The sequence below is a fragment of the Dendrobates tinctorius genome, unplaced genomic scaffold, assembly GCF_039654945.1.
Source record: "Dendrobates tinctorius isolate UK_male_01 unplaced genomic scaffold, ASM3965494v1 ptg000014l, whole genome shotgun sequence".
Classification (NCBI taxonomy): domain Eukaryota; kingdom Metazoa; phylum Chordata; class Amphibia; order Anura; family Dendrobatidae; genus Dendrobates; species Dendrobates tinctorius.
The window spans coordinates 2,304,173-2,323,818 of NW_027361682.1; the positions used below are offsets into that span (position 1 = coordinate 2,304,173).

At 45.8% G+C, this 19,646-nt stretch overlaps 1 protein-coding gene across 2 annotated transcripts in view; it reads right to left on the bottom strand.

The window, feature by feature from the left end:
- Positions 1-19,646, bottom strand: part of LOC141073504 (uncharacterized) — a 174,053-nt gene that overhangs the window by 59,528 nt on the left and 94,879 nt on the right. For both annotated transcript variants that reach the window (XM_073560754.1, XM_073560763.1), the window contains one exon: positions 9,467-9,554. In XM_073560754.1, the coding sequence (XP_073416855.1) occupies positions 9,467-9,554 (88 nt within the window). The remainder of the gene's footprint in view (positions 1-9,466; positions 9,555-19,646) is intronic.

Below are 19,646 nucleotides of genomic sequence, written 5' to 3' on the forward strand. Positions count from 1 at the left end.
AGACAGATCTGGAAAAATGGACAGGTGCCGGAATTGCTCAGACAGAGGGGGTCTCTTTCTCAGGGCTTGCAGCAGGGCTTCTTTGGTCTTGTAAAAGTGCAGGCGAGCTAAAGTGTCCCGAGGGACATCAGCACTGAGGGATTTAGGCTTAGGGACTCTGTGTATTCTGTCCACCAGGAAATCAGTTGCAGTCAGGTCTGGGAGCAGCTCCTGCAGCAAGGAGCCCAGAAAACTCTGCAGCCCCTTGTCTGGTATGGCCTCTGGAATTCCTCTGATTCTTATATTATTTCGGCGGGACCAGTCCTCTAAATCCAAGACCTTGGTATGGAGCTTTTGCACTTGTTCCTCCAGTGCTGCATTGGCATCAATGAGGCTATTGTGTGACTTTGTCAGCTCCCCCATTTTAGATTCAATATGAGCTGTACGGCTGCCTATGGCAGTGATATCTCCCCTCAGCTCAGCCACCATATCTTTCCAATCCTGCTGCAGTGATGAGCGGAGGGCACTGAGCAGTTTCTGCATTGTACCTTTGGTAAGCGGTATATCTGCAGCGTCTGTGTCCAAGTCTGGGCCTGCTGTGGATCCCCTCCTGGATGAGCGTGAGGAAGCTGTGGAGGAGGATGCTGCCGCCATTTTCCCTTGCCCCGTGCTGGAGAAGAAGTCTGTAACTTTCGCCGGGGACGGCTTCTTCTGGGATTTTCCCCTTGGCATGCTACGATCCTGGATACCTCCGCAGCACTCCCCCCCCCCCGTGTGCAGAGAGATTGGTGCCGCTGGCGAGCCGCAATGAGCCGATTAGGAGTCGAAGTGGCTGGAGCTCAGCAGCTAAGTGACCGATGCCATTAGCAAGCAGGCCACGCCCCCTATCTCTGTGATTTAAGGGCATAAAAATTCAAAGTTTGAAAAACGGCGAAATTTTAAAAATTTTCGCCAAATTTCCATTTTTTTCCACAAATAAACGCAAGTTATTTGAATTAAATTTTACCACTAAGGCCTCTTTCACACTTCAGTTTTTTGCATCAGTCAAAATCCGCCAAAAGGACGGATGGCGGATCCGTTTTAGTACTGATGACAACGGATGCCACCCGTCCGTTTTTTGACGGATCCGCAAAATGAAGAATTTTAAAGGAATCGCAGCGAGAGAGAGAGAGAGAGAGAGAGAGAGAGAATTTTTTTTTTGGTCCGGCAGCCAGAAAGAATTTCGGGTTAAATCAGTGTCTGGAGGATCCGCCAGAGAAAAAAAAACGTTGCAAGCTCCGTTTTGACCAGCAATTCAGGAATTTTTTATTTTTCTCCGTTCCGCGTGTGGTAAAATTAGTATGGCAGCTTTATTCTTCAGGTCACTACGATTACAGCGATACCTCATTTTTATATATATATATATATATATATATATATTTATATATATATATATATATATATATATATATATATATATTTATTTTTTTTTTTTTACACAATATAAACTTTTATAGAAAAAATAATTACTGCAACTTTGGCTAGTTTCACACTTGCTTTTTTTTGCAGCGCGTTTTTCCCGCAAAAAAACGCATTGAAAAAACGCATACAAAAGCATACAACTGCTGCGTTTTTTTCAAGCATTTTTATGAGCATGCATGAAAAAAACGCAGCGTTTTTATGCGTTTGTAAGCGTTTTTAGTGCGTTTTTACCGCGTTTGCGTTTTTTCCAAACATTAGGTGGCCCCTCACACTAACCCAAACCATGACTTTACTAACCCTAACCCTAACCCTTAACCAAACCATACCCTAACCCTAACCCTGACCCTAACCCTTAACCAAACCATACCCTAACCCTAACCCTTAACCAAACCATACCCTAACCCTGACCCTAACCCTAACCCTGACCCTAACCCTAACCCTTAACCAAACCATACCCTAACCCTAACCCTGACCCTAACCCTTAACCAAACCATACCCTAACCCTGACCCTAACCCTAACCCTGACCCTAACCCTTAACCAAACCATACCCTAACCCTAACCCTGACCCTAACCCTTAACCAAACCATACCCTAACCCTGACCCTAACCCTTAACCAAACCATACCCTAACCCTGACCCTAACCCTGACCCTAACCCTTAACCAAACCATACCCTAACCCTGACCCTAACCCTAACCCTTAACCAAACCATACCCTAACCCTGACCCTAACCCTTAACCAAACCATACCCTAACCCTGACCCTAACCCTGACCCTAACCCTTAACCAAACCATACCCTAACCCTGACCTAACCCTAACCCTTAACCAAACCATACCCTAACCCTGACCCTAACCCTGACCCTAACCCTTAACCAAACCATACCCTAACCCTAACCCTTAACCAAACCATACCCTAACCCTAACCCTGACCCTTAACCAAACCATACCCTAACCCTGACCCTAACCCTGACCCTAACCCTTAACCAAACCATACCCTGATCCTAACCCTAACCCTGACCCTGACCCTAACCCTTAACCAAACCATACCCTGATCCTAACCCTAACCCTGACCCTGACCCTAACCCTAAACCCCTTAACTAACCCTAACTCTAACCCAAACCCCTAAATTCCATTGTCTAAACTAATGTTAAAAAAAAAAACGCATGTGCAAAAAAACGCATACATAAGCATGCCAATGCGCACGTATGCGCATCCATAGGCTATAATGGCCATTTTTAGCGCAAAACGTGCGCATGCGCTTTTTTGCAGGGCCAAAAAATGCAACATGCTGCGTCTGGAAAATACAAACGCACACCCCAAAAAAACGCATGGTATGCGCACCCATGTTAAATATAGGGGAAAAAACGCATGCGCAGGTATGCGTTTTTTTCCAGCGCAAAAAAACGCAAATGTGAAACCAGCCTTTGTGGGGTTTTTTACGGCGTTCACTGAAGGGGTTAACTAGGGTGTCATTTTTATAGATGGGATATTTCGGACGCGGCGATACCAAACATGTGTATTTTTTTGCTTATTTTATTATTTTACTTAAAAATCTGTATTTTTAGGGGATTTTTATTATTTTTTAATATTTTTTCTACCTATTTTTTAAAAAAAAATTTTTTTTTTGTTTTTTTTTACTTTCCGCCTCTAATTTCAGCCTCTCCTGCTCGGATTGACTGACCAATCACAGCGCTTGGGGTGCAGGGACCGACTGCAAGGGTCCCTGCACCCCTTGCCATTTACACACAGTGACAGTTCAAAGCCATGACGTGCACAGTCCGTCCTGGTGCGGGAAGTTACCTCCTGCCATGACGGACTGTGCACGTCATTGGACATTAATCACTGCCCTCCTTTCTATCACACGGATATGTTCCCCTACCTGTTTCATCGACCAAGGCTTCTCCTATCTCTGGGCAGTCTGGTAGGTTGCTATTACCTCCCTCTATGAGACTCACTACTTATGTTTTTTGTGCAATCTATACTGAAGTTACATGCTTATTCTCATAGAATCTCTTATGTGATGACCTTGGCCCTATGAATTTGTTTTGTTCTATTCAGCTGCATTAAATATACCTGCATTCATTCATAAGTTGAGTGCCAAGTTTCTTTCTTATTGTGTACAGATAATGTCCCACAGGAGGGTTTCAGTCATGTTGCCGATGTCCCACTAGATAACCAAGACCATGAGCTCTTTGTGGATGGATCGCAGTATGGCGTGGATGGCCAGTTCTACACCGAATATGCTGTTGTTTCCCTCCATGAAATCATGAATGCGGAACCGCTGCCCCCACACGTCCGTCCATGAAGAGTACTCTGACACAACGCACAAACATGACTGCATAGAACTGATGAGTCAAGAGACAGTGGGGTTTGCACATGTTCGTGATAAACCTGTTCCTAATGCAGATTTTGAGGGTTTTTTTGTAGATGGCTCCAGATACCATCAGGACGGGCGATTCTACACTGGATATGCAGTACTGTCCTCACATGAGGTAATCCGAGCTGAACCACCCGCTCCTCACATGTCAGCACTGCAGGAGGCAGCATTGAAGGCACTCACTGAGGCGTGTAGAGCTGCTACAGGTAAAGTCGCTAATATTTACACAGATTCAAGTTATGCATGGGGAATAGCCCATGATTATGGCCCTATCTGGAGAAGCAGAGTTTTTATTACATCAGCTGGTAAGCCCATTAAAAATGCAGAGCTGGTGAAACAATTAATGGAGGCATTGATGTTACCAGTCCAGGCTGGCATAATCAAGGTGAAACCACACACAAAAGGTGGCTCCATGGAGGTAGAGGGCAAAAGATGGGAGGATGAGGCTGCTAAAGTAGCAGCAAGGCGGCCTAGTGAGCAGAGGACGGTGGTGGAGAGTCAGCGTATTCCAGCCACACTGAGCATAAATGTCCTGAAATCCCTCCAGCAACAGGCTTCCCCCACAGAGAAGGAACACTGGGGTACAATGGGAGCTGAGCTAAACTCAAATGGAGTATGGGAGAACAGGGATAAAATTTTGTTTACCGAGGTCCCTTTTCCCAGTAATGGCGCAAGCAGCACATGGCCCCACTCACACCTCAAAAAGTCACATGTGTGCCATGGCAAATGCCTTCTGGATCGCTCCTAGTTTCAGTTACGCAGCTGCGAAACTCGTGCAGTCCTGCCCGCCTGTGCACAGCACAACCCAGGTAAAACAGGAGAAGTCCGTAAGAAAGTGACACCCAGGCCTCTCTACCCGTTTCAGAGACTGCAGATTAACTACATACAACTACCCAAGGTAGGGGTGTATGAATATGTCCTGGTATATGTAGATCTCTTCTCTGGTTGGCCAGAAGCCTATCTGGTAAAACGACACAAGCTTAAAAATTCAAAGGGCCATGACAGACACAGGAAAGAATTGGGGAGAGTGCTTGTCTCTTGCACTCTCTTCAGTCAGACACGCTCCAAATACAAAGACAGGCTTGTCTCCTTCTGAAGTCCTGCTTGGTAGTGCCCCAAAGACTGGTCTATACTTTCCATAGGTACTATAAATAAAACACGGTTCTATGACAGCCTATGTCCAGGCCATGCAGAGAAGACTTAATGTGGTGCATAAACATTTGTTCTCATCCATTCCAGATCCTAATGCCAGTGCACATGTGCATCAGCTGAAACTAGGTGATTGGTGGTCATACGCCGACATGTGAGAAGGAGCCTAGATCCACAGTTTGAGGGGCTATACCAAGCACTCCTGGCAACACCTACCTCAGTGAAACTCGAAGGGAAACCAACATGGATCCATGCCGCACATTGCCACCCGAGTAATACATATCGTTGTCATTATCTACTAAACACTATTATGTATAGTAAATGGGCAACAGACAGCGGTAACTAAAGAAAGGGGAGTCCTTGATGAGTGCAAAGGCAGGGACTAGGCTAAAGCAGAATTTGAGTCAATCCCTATTATAATTGTAAATAAAAATGTAGATTGGATCAACTAAGTATGGTACAACCATTAGAAATGTTGCTCCAATCCATCCTTAACTTTGGTATTATTTCTGGTGAGGCGTGTACCACAGAGAAATAGGGTGTGCACACCTGAATGAATTCAGTAGAACTTTCCCCACAGCCCTCCTTCATTAAAGACTGGTGTGCACGGTGCCAATCTTGAGAAGATTGTCCAAGACACTTTTTTTTTTTTTTTAGATCCTGGGCCTAAAAACTAAACAGGCAAGTATTTGCTAACAGAAGCAATTACTTGCCTGTTGTAGTTGGCGCTGGGTCATAGAGGTCACTGACCGCTCCTGCCGGTGATTTGGCTTCTCCATATCAGTCGAGCAGCTCTTCTTCTTTTGGGCTGATCTCTAGATAAGGCATGACTTCCGATACTATGGTGATTAAGAGACGGCTTCCAGCAGTTAAACTATCAATCAGCATGACATCAGCAGTCACACCCCGTCAACAGAGCAGAACGGAAGAATAGCCATATTACTAGTAAGAGCGGCCTGTGACAGCTCTGTGTCGGTAGAGATCAGCAGCAGGCACAAAAGATAGGTAGGAAGCGACTACGTGAGTGATATTTCTTATCACACTGTAAAAATAAAAAAATAGTCCCCATAGTGAATCAGCCCCTACATCCACATCAAATGTTTCAGTAAACGCAATTTTAAAAAAACTCCGAACATCTAAAGTAAAGCCCCCTTCACCAGGGCTGTGGAGTCGGTAAGCCACAGTTGCGACTCCGACTCCTGGATTTTATCAGGCTCCGACTCCGACTAGGACTCGGGCTCCGACTCCGGCTCCTTCGTAAATGGCCAATTCATAACAACAAATTTACTGTTGTAAAATATTAAACATCGTGCTTATTCAGTTTCTCACCATCATATAAGTAATCAGACCACTTAGAGCAAAAACTACATTAGAATACAATTAGAATATAGCAAATAACTTTTATAAACTTTTCTAAACTGTAAGTAAATATGCAATAAACACTTTTATGCAGTTAATAAGAAGAAATCTATAAATTTGTCCACAGAAAAAGTATTGCCTCTGTCAGATCCTCCTTCATGGATGCCCTCAAATCTGATCTAATTATTTTGAGAGGAGAGAACAACCTCTCTACACTAACTTGTGCTGGTGGCAAAGCAGTAACCACTCGGGCAACATCTCTGACAATGTCAGGATACAGAGGAATCGCTTGTTGCACTGTTATTTTTGATGAACGGTCAAATTTCTCAATTTCTTTTAGTGCACATGAAAAATTCTGCTGAAATGTACTGACTGTGTTCCTTGATGGGGATGACTCTTCTTCTATGCGGGAACGCTTTGCACGGTCCTTGTGATCCAAATATTTTTTTAAATTAAATTCTTCATCAGTTGATGATGAGGGTGAAGATGTGGCAGGACGACCAAATTCTTCTTGTTCCTTCTGACTGTTCTGCAACCCTTTCATCATTACTGCTATTTCAAACAGAGCTTCTTTTCCTTTACTTAGCTGTTGATCATCTAGAAGAATCCGATGCATTGGGTCTACATAAACAGCTGCCAAAAGAATGTTATTTTGTAAGAGTAGCTCCTCTCTTCGTTTCATTGATGTAGCAATGCCAATTGCAATTAACCCTCCTCTTTGGGACAGGCGAAACATCAGGTTCTTCCACTCCTTTAAGAAAATACCTGGAGTTAAGTCCTCTGCTTGTAATTTTTTAGTCACTGTAAATGGGTGCTCTAGCAATTTTTCCAGCTCAGTCACCTGATTCCACTGACTTTCATTTAGCGTCAGTTGAGGGTTAGCCATGTCTACAAGAAAGGTTTTCAGTTCAACCAAGCGCTGAATCATTAAGTAAGTACTGCCCCATCGTGTGGCTTGATCAATAATTGCCCCTTTTCCAGCACGTCTCTTCAAAATTGAGTCAACTTTAGGGGTTCTGGCAACAGTAGCCAATTTTCTCACCTTGCCAATCAGTGCAGCAGCATGTCCTTCTTGCAGACTGTCTCTTATAGCCAGCTGTAGTGTATGCACAACACAGCGCATGTGATGAATGAAAGAACATATTGACACAGTTTCAACAAGATCATCTAAACTATCATGTTGCTGTTCATCTGAAGCAACTTCAGTTTGCTCCTCAGTTACAATACTGTGTTCCTCTATTTCAAACATTTCTGTGTCTGTGGACCCAGAATGTTCTTCTAGCTGCTGGTCACCATCATTACTCTCATTCATTAGCTTAATAGTACTTATCATATTTGAAGCATTGTCAGTTACGACAGAAAGAACTTGCTCTTTTTTAAGTTCATAGTCTTGCAGAACCTTTTCCACCAAGACCTGGAGAAACTCACTGGTGTTATGAGCTTTGGTGTCTTTTACTGCCAATGTCTTGGTAACTATTTCATTTTTGTCACAAACAAATCGGACATTGATGGCAAAATAGTTCACTCTGTGACGTGTGCAGGCATCCATTTTAAGAAACAGAAAGCGTCCCTTGAGAGTTTTTTTAAGTTCTTCCTTTTGTTTAAAAGCTTCTTCGATTACTAATTTTCTAATACTCTCTCTCTCCAGAGAAACACCAAGCTTGCGGGCCCATTTCCCCATTCAGACACATAAAAGCTGGTCGTGAAAATAATGAAATAGGCACACTATCCTTTACAACAAGCTCTACGATCTGGTTTTTAAATGTATCTACTGTCATTGTCACAGTAACTTTGTCACTGACAAAATATCTTGCAACTGATGGCTGCAAAGTTCTCTGCTCCTTTGTTTGGCTGGAAGAGCTGGGCACTGGTTCATTGGTTTGGATGCAGTCTTTCTCATCCACTGCTTTCAGTACTTCTGGATGAAAGCGCTGTAAATGTCTCTTTAGATTAGAAGCTCTGGTAGGAGCATTTTTATCTTTGCCTGAATATGCACTCATCTTGGCTTCACAGCATTTGTTTTCGTCTGGATCATTTGTCATACACTGACAGACATAATGTTTTCTATCTTGAGTGATGGTGAAATGTTCAAATACAGCTGATTTAATGTGATGCTTCTTTGACATTCTCAGGTTTTTAATTCTGCATTCACAATCCAAATGACAATTGTTTTTCCTAAAAACAATTGTACAAAATTATTGCCAGGTCGTACAACTGATATAGTGGTCAGTAATACTGTTATTATTCCTCATGTACTCACAGTTAACTGATGCAAAGTTTGTTGAAAGGATAATACTTCTTACAGTCTTCCTCTTCTGAGTAGCAGGCAGCTGTGAGATGCTTGGAAGACGCACACCTAGTATGATCTAGTCTAGAGGAGGAGCTTTACTACTAAGAATTTGCAACACATTTTCACTTTCAGTTTCATACATTGTAAGTAGGGGGGTTGGGGCAGCATGAGGTTAACCAAGTATAAAATTAGATAAGGGCAGTGGAGAACAGTGACACACAAGAAGTAAGAAATGTCTCTATCTCCAGCAGAACTGCTTATCACTGTTGTTCATAGTTTGATAGAACATATATATTTGAGTAACATTTATAAAATTCATATGAAAGTTCAATTATGAAATATTAATACTTTTTTTTAAAGCTGGAGTCGGAGTCGGTACATTTCTACCGACTCCAAACAAAACTAACTCCGACTCCACGACTCCGACTCCACAGCCCTGCCCTTCACACCGATTTTGTGACGCAACAGCGATATCGGTAGCGATCTCGCTACATGTGACACTTACCTCCGACCTGGCTCCCTGCTGGATATCGCTGATCGTGCGAGATCGGCCTGGTCCATTTCTCGTCGCCGGCTTCCTGTTGGAGCCGACGAGCGACTCCATGGACACGGGCGGAAGATGTCACCCTCGCTGCGTGTGACAGGTAAGTATCGACCGCCGCTGCATCGCTAGTGAGATCTGCCTTTTTGGCAGCTCAATAGCGACCATTTAGTGATGCGCCAGCGATCCTGACCAGGTCATATCGTTGTCGAGATCGTTGGTGCATCGCTAAATGTAACGGGACCTTCGCTCTACAAGCCAGTGACTGATTAGAGCCTGTGACTTCTCTGCATTTAGTGGTCACTACTCACCTGTGCGGTTATCTGTTGGAATCTCCTCTTTACACCGCTCATCACCCCTCATATATTTCTCTGTAGTATTATGGGGCAGATCTTTACCCTGAAAGAAATATTCTAAAAGTCACTGACATATGAAGACATTTGAGAAGATCCAGACAACATCTAATGTCTATGACCATCTTTACCCTGTCATCTCCACCAGATATACCGTATTTTTCAGACTATAAGATGCACACCGGACCATAAGACGCACCCCAAATTTTCAGAAGGAAAATAGGAAAAAAAATGAATGTGTCAAATGGGGGTCTGTTTTACAGTCCTGAATTCAGCATACCTAGAGGGGGGATCGGCAGCGCTGGTGGAGTGGAGTCACAGGGGGTGTTTTGTGGCCCGACGATATGACCCAGACTGGTGCGCAGGTTTGGAGGTGCTCGGTGGTGTGGGGCTATGGCTACATTTTGTGAAAGCCCGGAGCCCCACACTTCTATTGTCTCGATGCTGTAGGCCCCAAGAAAATGGATGCTGGAGGCAGTGCATGCATCGTCAGATGAGATCTCCAAGCAGAAATCTCAAATCTGAGCATGTGCCGCCTCCAGCGTCCATTTTCCCAGAGGCCACAGCATCGAGGCAATAGAAGTGCGGGGGCTCCGTGCTTTCACAAAATGTCGCTGGAGCCCCTCGCACCACCAAACCTGCCACACACCAGGCTGGGATGGGAGCGAGATCATCGCCCTGCAGCGTCGGACCACCGGAAGAATCGCCCGACTCCTGCTGCCACACGCTAATTGTAAGTACATTCCAACTATAAAATGCACCCCCGTTTTCCCCCCATATTTTTTTGGAAAAAAATGCATCTTATAGTCCGAACAACACAGTAGAACATACAATGAATGGCTACATTACTAGAGACACCCATTTAGTAACACGTAGGATCTTCTTTGCCCTTCAGAACCTCAGATATTAAAAACGTCATAGATTGCACAAGGTGCTGAGTCTGTTCCCCAGGAATACTGGCCCATGCCAACAGGATAGGTTCTTGTAATTGCCGCAAATTGGATGAAGAAGCTGAGATGCTCTGAACAACCAATTCTACCACATCCCAGAGATGCTTTATAGGGTTAAGATCTGAGGACTGTGAAGGTGGAAAACAAGGAAAACTCACTGTCATATTCCTGGTGCAAAGGAATGGAAGACCCTGGCAACTCCTGATGATAATTTCTATATGACAAAGGTATACTTATGATGCTGTAATATATAATGTTATTACAGGACCCTGATGACTAGTACTGTAACTATATGACTAATGCTATGGTTTATTGTAGTCACTTTTATGTGATTGTTATGGATTGTAGGCAGCTGGGCAAGGGAGAGTTACAGAGGGTCAGCCCTGCAGCTGGGCAGGGGAAAGTTACAGAGGGTCAGCCCTGCAGCTGAGCAGGGGAAGTTACAGAGGGTCAGCCCTGCAGCTGGGCAGGGGAGAGTTACAGAGGGTCAGCCCTGCAGCTGGGCAGGGGAGAGTTACAGAGGGTCAGCCCTGCAGCTGGGCAGGGTAGAGTTACAGAGGGTCAGCCCTGCAGCTGGGCAGGGAGAGGTACAGAGGGTCAGCCTTGCAGCTGGGCAGGGGAGAGTTACAGAGGGTCAGCCCTGCAGCTGGGCAGGAGAGAGTTACAGAGGGTTAGCCCTGCAGCTGGGCAGGGGAGGGTTACAGAGGATCAGCCCTGCAGCAGGGCAGTGGAGAGTTAGGCTAGGTTCACATTATTGTTTGAGTCCGCAGCGTATAATCTGCATATGGAAACACATGCATAACGTAAGTTTATGTAGCGCTTTTATGCGCATCATCTTACGCATGACAGAAAAACCGCTGTGTGTGCATGCGTTTGTATGCATTTGTGTTGTTTATGCGCATGCGTTCGATATGACATCACACAAAAACGGACGTGTCTCATGGGATTTATATTTACATTTTGAAGAACGCATGCCCTTGCGTACCAATGAGTTGCTATAGACAGTAATGCGTTTTTTTTATACACTCATCCGGATGTGCATGCCTGCGCATATTTGACGCTTCAAAAAATGCAACATGTTGCGTTTGCCGCGCCCTGCCACCCACCTCGAAACAACGCATGCGTACGAGTAAGGAGGTGGACCGGACCACAGGCACATGTATGCTGGGTCCGGAACTTGAGAGGCTGCCTTTGTCCCGGGGAGTAAGGATTAGGGAGGCGGAGCTTCCCCAGCAGTCTTGGGGAAGCTTAAGGGAGACGGAGCTTCCTGAAGTGACAGAAGGGCGGGGGGAAGCATAAAAGGGCGCGCAGCAGCAGGGGGATAAAAGGAAAAAGTGAGTGAAGGACTGCAGTTTGGCGCCGGTGGGGAACAGAGCAGAGAGCAGCGCGCAGGAGACTGGTGAGCAGTGCGCACAGGTCCTCACTTCCTCACCAGTGTGTGGCAGGGCAGTGACAGGCAGTGCTGCACCTGAAGAGAGAGACTGGGGCCGCTGTGCCAAGATTAGGTGTGTGCTCAGCAGCAAGCCAGAGAGTGCAGCGCCGTGTGCCACTGAGCCAGAGAGTGCAGAGCCGTGTGCCACCAAGTCAGAGAGAGCAGTCTTCCGGAGCAGTGGAGAATCGTGCACACAGAGCAGTGCCACGCAGACCAGCTTCCACCATCGCCAAATGTAGGGACCAGGGAGAGCGGGACGTACAATAGGTGTCCAGTGACTGCCAGAGAACCGGGTACTGTGCCCTACGTGACCGTCAGTACCGCACACGTGCTGCATATGAGAGACCGTATACCAGACTAACACTTGCACCCTGACTGGGTCAGTAGACAGTTGCCCTGACATTTTTGACAGGACTTTACTAGTGGAAATAGTTGAGGAGCCACATTGGGCTCATACAGGACTGTGGGCCGTGTCTTTAATTATCCACGTTGATATATGGGGAAGTGGGGCGCCGGAAACCGACCACTGTCACCAGAAGATGGACGAACGCCTACAGCGACCTCCAGGAGGAGGCGTAGCACCCGCCGTTGTCGGCGCTATTGAGTACGCAGCAGAAGCTGCAGAGGCAGGACTTCCTTATTCGTTTGCTAATATTTTAACCGTTATATTGTACCGTACCTTTAATATTTTTTAACTCTACACCTCCCTGCGTGGAGTATTTCCCCTGAAAATAAATCCTGTTAACCCTTGCTCTGTTGCCTGCGTACCATTACTGCGTTCCTGCTTGTTACCCTTTACATACGCAAAAGCACGCAAACGCATGTACCTTCGTAAACCATGTTAAATATATGTATGCATGACGCATGAGGATCTATGCAGATCAAACGCTGTGGACACAAACGCAAATGTGAAACCAGCCTTAGAGAGAGTCAGCCCTGCAGCTGGGCATAGGAGAGTTTCAGAGGGTCAGCCCTGCAGCTGGGCAGGGAAGAGTTACAGAGAATCAGCCCTGCAGCTGGGCAGGAGAGAGATACAGAGGGTCAGACCTGCAGCTGGACAGGGGAGAATTACAGAAGGTCACCCTGCAGTTGGGTAGGGGAGAGTTACAGAGGGTCAGACCTGCAGCTGGGCATTGGAGAGTTACAGATGATCAGTCTTGCAGTTGGGCAGGGGAGAGGTACAGATGATCAGTCCTGCAGCTGGGCAGGGGAGAGTTACACAGGGTCAGCTGTTGTGAGTTCATTCTCCCCTTCGTCACTGAGGTCTGGTGAACTCCCTATTCTGGTAAAGGAAGGTAATGAGCCTGATTATCAGGCACCTGAGCCTAATGAGGATGACTGGCTGAGTGGCGTCACGGACTGGATATAAGGCTGCCGACGCCCTTCTGCCCTGCGGGTGATTTCTCTGTGGACTTCTAGGACACCAGTCTGATTCCTACTCCTCTAAAGCTAAGTTTTCTGCGTTGCCTGTTAGCATTAGTGTTTTGTTTTCCTTGCTTTTCTGGATTCTGCCATTCCCTGCTGGGGTGAGCTGAATCTCCTTTTGCCGGTTGCTCTGTCTTCAGAATATTCCTGAGTACTGACATAGCTTTTTTGAAGCCTAGCGTCTTCAGGGCCTTTTTCACTGTCAGTCTGTTGGCTCTTATTTTCATAGGGTTTTTCACAGATTGCAGACAGCAGCCTTCCTGTCCTTTCCTATCTAGTTAGCCTGGCCCCATCTTTGCTCAGTCTATCTTTCTGTCTGTGTTTTCATCTTGCTTCACCGTCATTATATGTTGGGGGCTGCCTATTGCTTTGGGGTCTGCTCTGGGGCAGTTTAGATTTCCCCTTTCTTTCTTTAGGCCTATTAAATTCTCCGGCTGTGATTGAGGGGTCTAGGGCATCGTAGGAACCCCCCACGGCTACTGCTAGTTGTGTTGATAGGTTCAGGGGTCTGCAATCCGATAGCTGCCAACTTCTCAGGTTTTCAGGACTTAGCTAGCATTTCTGTTTTTTGACTCCTACGGTGACTCAATCATAACAGTCAGCCCTGCAGCTGGGCAGGGAAGAGTTACAGAGGATCACACCTGCAGCTGGGCAGGGGAGAGTTACAGAGGATAAGACCTGCAGCTGGGCAGGGGAGAGCTACAGAGGGTCAGACCTGCAGCTGGGCAGGGGAGAGTTACAGAGGGTCAGATCTGCAGCTGGGCAGGTAAGAGCTACAGAGGGTCAGTCCTGCAGCTGGGCAGGGGAGAGTTACAGAGGGTCAGCCCTGCAGCTGGGCAGGGGAGAGTTACAGAGGCTCAGCCCTGCAGCTGGGCAGGGGAGAGTTACAGAGGGTCAGCACTGCAGCTGGGCAGGGGAGAGTTACAGGGGGTCTGCCCTGCAGTTGGGCAGGGGAGAGTTACAGAGGGTCAGACCTGCAGCTGGGCATTGGAGAATTACAGATGATCAGTCCTGCAGCTGGGCAGGGGAGAGGTACAGATGATCAGTCATGCAGCTGGGCAGGGGAGAGGTACAGAGGGTCAGCTGTTGTGAGTTCATTTTCTGGTCTACCAGTTGTGAGTTCTCCTTCCAGGCTCCCTCTGGTGGTAACAGGAGGTAGTGAGGCTGATTTAATCAGTGGAGATCTGCCACCTGATAAGGATGATGACGATTGGACCTCAGGAATCTCAGACTGGATTTAAGACAGCCGACGCCCTATTCTGGTGCTGGTGATTCCTTCTGGCTTGTCAGGTCTTTGTTCTCAGCTCTGTTCCAGTCAGCTCAAGCTAAGTTTTTCGGCTAATGTTCACACTTGATTTTGTTGGTCTATTCAGTTTTTTGTGGTCAGCCAACCCCGGCTGGGGCTGTGCTGAATTTCCACTCTTATTTATCTGTATTTGCCAATTTGCTTTTTGTCCCTTATTAGATTGGCCTCTTTTTGCTCTGTCTCAGAAGAGTGCTGATATAGTGGGAGAAGTCTAGTGACTTCAGGGTTAATTTTGTTATCAGAAGTGTTGGACATTATTTTTGTAGGGCTTTTGGCAGATAGCAGACAGCGTCTTTCCTTTCCTATCCTTTCTAGTTAGTTTGGGCCCCATCGTTTGCGCAGCCTATTTTCCTGCCTGTGTTTGTGTTTTCATCTTGTTTCACCGTCAATACATGTGTGGGGGCTGTCTTTCCTTTGGGGTCTGCTCTGGGGCAGTTAGTTTTCCCCTTTTCTTGCTTTAGGCTTATTTAGTCCTCCTGCTGTGACGAAGCGTCTAGGTTCATCGCAGGAACGCTCCACGGCTGCTGCTAGTTGTGTGGTTAGGATCAGGGATCTGCAATCTGCATAGTTACCAACCGCTCTGGTTTTCTGTGACTTAGCTTGTTTTGTTTTTTCCTCCTCGGTGACCCATTCATAACAGAATCACCAGCCATACCGCAGATTCTAGGGTACTCAAAAGCAGGGGAAAGTTGTTAAAAAAGAAGAAAAAAAAAAGTGTCAGAATTTTTTTTTTTTAATGTATTTTTTCCTCTTTATTTTCTGGGGCCGTAGGAGGATTTTTTTTTCCCTAATGGAGATTAAGCAATTGTCTGATCATGTGGAGCAACTTGCTGCTCAAGTGCAGGGAATTTCCACCTACCTCATTTAGTCACATGCTGCTGAACCTAAGATCCCTACTCCTGATGTGTTTTCTGGGGATCGGTCTAAATTTCTGAATTTTAAGAATAATTGTAAATTATTTCTTGCCTTGAAGCCTAAATCATCGGGGAGCTCTGTGCAGCAGGTTAAAATTGTCATCTCCTTGCTGCGCGGCGATCCCCAGGATTGGGCTTTTCCTCTGACACCTGAAAATCCTATTCTGACTAATGTGGATGCATTTTTTCAAGCCTTGGGGTTGTTGTATGATGAACCTAATGCTGTTGATCAAGCTGAGAGAACCCTGTTGGCATTAAACCAGGGTCAGGATTCTGCAGAGTTATACTGTCAAAAATTCCAAAAGCAGGCGGTCCTTACTACATGGAATGATGCATTGGCAGCTCTCTTTCAGAAGGGTTTATCAGAGACCGTAAAAGATGTTATGATGGGATTTCCTGTTCCCTCTGGTCTGGATGATTCTATATCATTAGCCATTCAAATTGATCGGCGTTTACGTGAACGCAAAACTACACGAGAGGAGTTGCCACCTTTTGGACAAATGTCTGAACCTATGCAATGTGATAGAGTTTTGTCTAGGGCGCAACGTCAGGAGTTTAGAAGGCGTAATAAGCTGTGTTTTTTCTGTGGAGACGTCTCTCATACTATTTCTGTCTGTCCAAAATGAGAGAAACGTTTTGCACACACATTTGCTGTGGGCAGTGTACAAACTAAGTTCCTTTTGGCAATTACTCTGATCTGCTCCTTATCCACGTTTTCCACTAAGGCTTTTGTGGATTCAGGAGCAGCATTGAATGACACCTCTGCGTACGCCTATTCCTTTGAGGGGTATTGATGCTACTCCTTTGGTGGAGAATAAACCTCAGTTTTGGACCCAGGTGATATTGCGAGTTGCCCCAGACCACCAAGAAAATTGTAAATTTTTGGTGCTGCATAATACTATTGTTCTGGGTTTTCCCTGGTTGCAAACTCATAATCCAGTTTTGGATTGGAAATCTGGGACTGTGGTGAGTTGGGGTTGTCAGTGTGTTATTAGGGACGCTCCTGTTTTCCCCACCTCTCCTCAGTCTCATGATATTCCTGATTATCTGGCCGATTTTTCTGATGTATTTAGTGAGAGTAAGTCTGCGTCTTTGCCTCCTCATAGGAGTTATGACTGTGCAATTGAGTTGATGCCTGGGTGTACATTTCCCAAGGGTCGGCTTTTCAACTTATCAGTACCCGAACATGATGCTATGCGATCCTATATTAAGGAGTCGTTGGAGAAGGGTCATATTAGACCATCCTCGTCAACTTTAGGTGCTGGTTTTTTTTTTGTGGCCAAGAAAGATGGTTCATTAAGACCGTGTATTGATTATCGTTCCCTTAACAAGATGACGGTTAAATATCAGTACCCGTTACCTCTGATGTCTGATTTATTCTCCAGAGTTAAGAGTGCCTGCTGGTTTACTAAACTTGACCTCAGGGGGGCGTATAATCTTATTCGCATCAAGCACGGGGATGAATGGAAGACGGCGTTTAATACTCCGGAGGGGCATTTTGAGTACCTGGTGATGCCTTTTGGGCTCACTAATGCCCCTTCTGTCTTCCAGTCCTTTATGAATGATATTTTCCGTGACTTTGTGGATAAGTTTTTAAATCATCTATCTGGATGATATTTTGATCTTTTCTAGTGATTGGGATTCTCATGTGGAACACGTCCTGACTGTGTTCCGGATTTTGAGGGAAGATTCCCTGTTTGTTAAGGGATCGAAATGCCTCTTTGGTGTACAGAGGATTTCATTTTTGGGATTTATCTTGTCTCCGTCGACTATTGAAATGGACCCGGCCATTTATGATTGGGTTCAGCCTACTTCTTTGAAGGCCCTCCAGAAGTTTTGGGTTTTGCTAATTTCTATCGTAAATTTATAGGTAATTTTTCTGGTATTGTCAAACCACTGACTGATCTGACCAAGAAGGACGCTGATGTGCTAAATTGGTCTCCTGAGGCTGTCTCAGCATTTCAGGAGCTTAAGCAGAGATTTACTTCAGCTCCAGTTTTACGGCAACCTGATGTCTCACTTCAATTTCAGGTGGAGGTAGATGCTTCTGAGATTGGTGCAGGAGCTGTTTTGTCCCAAAAAGACCCTATGACTTCTAAGATGAATCCCTGTGCCTTCTTTTCTCAAAAGTTCTCCCCATCTGAACGCAACTATGACGTGGGGAATCGGGAATTGCTGGCCATGAAATGGGCGTTTGAGGAGTGGAGACATTGGTTGGAGGGAGCTAGACATCAAGTTGTGGTCCTCACCGATCACAAAAATTTGATTTATCTGGAGTCGGCCAAACGTTTGAATCCTAGACAGGCTAGATGGGCCTTGTTTTTCATGCGTTTTAATTTTGTGGTCTCTTTTCTTCCGGGCACTAAGAATGTTAAGGCAGACGCCCTTTCTAGGAGTTTCTTTGCCGATTCTCTTAATGTGACCGAGCCTACTACCATCCTAGGTGAGGGGGTAGTTCTTTCTGTCATTTCGCCCGATTTGAGACGCGTCCTGGAGGAATTTCAGGAGGATAAACCTGAGCGTTGCCCTATGGGAAAATTGTATTTTCCTGACCAGTGTAGAAAGAGAGTGATGTCTGAAATTCATTGCTCCGCATTGGCTGGTCATCCAGGTATTTTTGGTACCAGAGATTTGGTGAGTCTGTCTTTTTGGTGGCCCGCCTTATCTCGTGATGTCAGGAATTTTGTACAGTCCTGTGGGACTTTTTCTCGGTCTAAACCCTGTTCTCGTTCTAGTGGGTTGCTGATGCCCCTGCCGGTGCCCAAGAGGCCATGGACCCACCCATATCTCAATGGATTTTATTCCTGATCTTCCTGTCTCTCAGAGAATGACTTATCTGGGTGATTTGTGAAAGATTTTCGAAGATGGTCCATCTTGTACCACTCCCAAAGTTGCCATCTTCCGCTGAGTTGGTACCCTTGTTTTTACAACAGGTGGTTCGGTTACATGGGATTCCTGAGAACCCTGTGTCCGACAGAGGAGTACAGTTTGTTTCCAGATTCTGGAAAGCCTTTTGTTCCTATCTGGGAATTCAGTTATCCTTCTCCGCATTTCATCCCCAGACCAATGGACAGAGTGAGAGAACAAACCAGACCTTGGAGTCTTATTTAAGATGTTTTATATCTGCTGATCAGGATGATTGGGTCTCATTTTTGCCCTTGGCCGAATTCGCGCTGAACAATAGAGCTAGTTCTGCCACTTTGATGTCACCCTTTTTCTGTAATTTTGGGTTTCATCCTCGATTCTCTTCAGGGCAAGTGGAATCTTCGTCCTGCCCAGGTGTGGACACTATGGTTGAGAGAATGCAGCAGATATGGGACCAAGTGGTGGATAAGTTGTCACTCTCTCAGGAAAAGGCCCAGTGATTTTCCAACCGGCATAGGACCATTGGTCCCCTGTTTAAAGTGGGTGATATGGTTTGGTTGTCGTCTAAGAATATTCCTATGAAGGTTGCATCTCCAAAATTTAAGCCAAGATTTATTGGACCTTATAGGATTTTGGAGATTCTTAATCCTGTTTCTTTTTGATTGGCTCTTCCAGTTACGTTCAAGATCCATAACGTATTTCACAAATCTCTGTTGAAGAGGTTTGTTGAGCCAGTGGTTCCTATGGCAGCACCTCCTGACCCTGTGTTGGTTGAAGGCAATGTGGAATATGAGGTAGAGAAAATATTGGATTCTCGTTTGGTTAGACGGAGACTCCAGTATTTGGTCAAATGGAAGGGTTATGGCCAGGAGGATAATTCTTGGGTCTCTGCCTCTGATATTCATGCCAATAGATTGGTTCGTGCTTTTCACCGTGCCCATCCTGATTGGCCTGGTGGCGTGGATGAGGGTTCGGTGACCCCTCCTCAAGGGGGGGTACTGTTGTGAGTTCATTTTCTGGTCTACCAGTTGTGAGTTCTCCTTCCAGGCTCCCTCTGGTGGTAACAGGAGGTAGTGAGGCTGATTTAATCAGTGGAGATCTGCCACCTGGATAAGGAGGATGACGATTGGACCTCAGGAATCTCAGACTGGCTTTAAGACAGCCGACGCCCTATTCTGGTGCTGGTGATTCCTTCTGGCTTGTGAAGTCTTGGTTCTCAGCTCTGTTCCAGTCAGCTCAAGCTAAG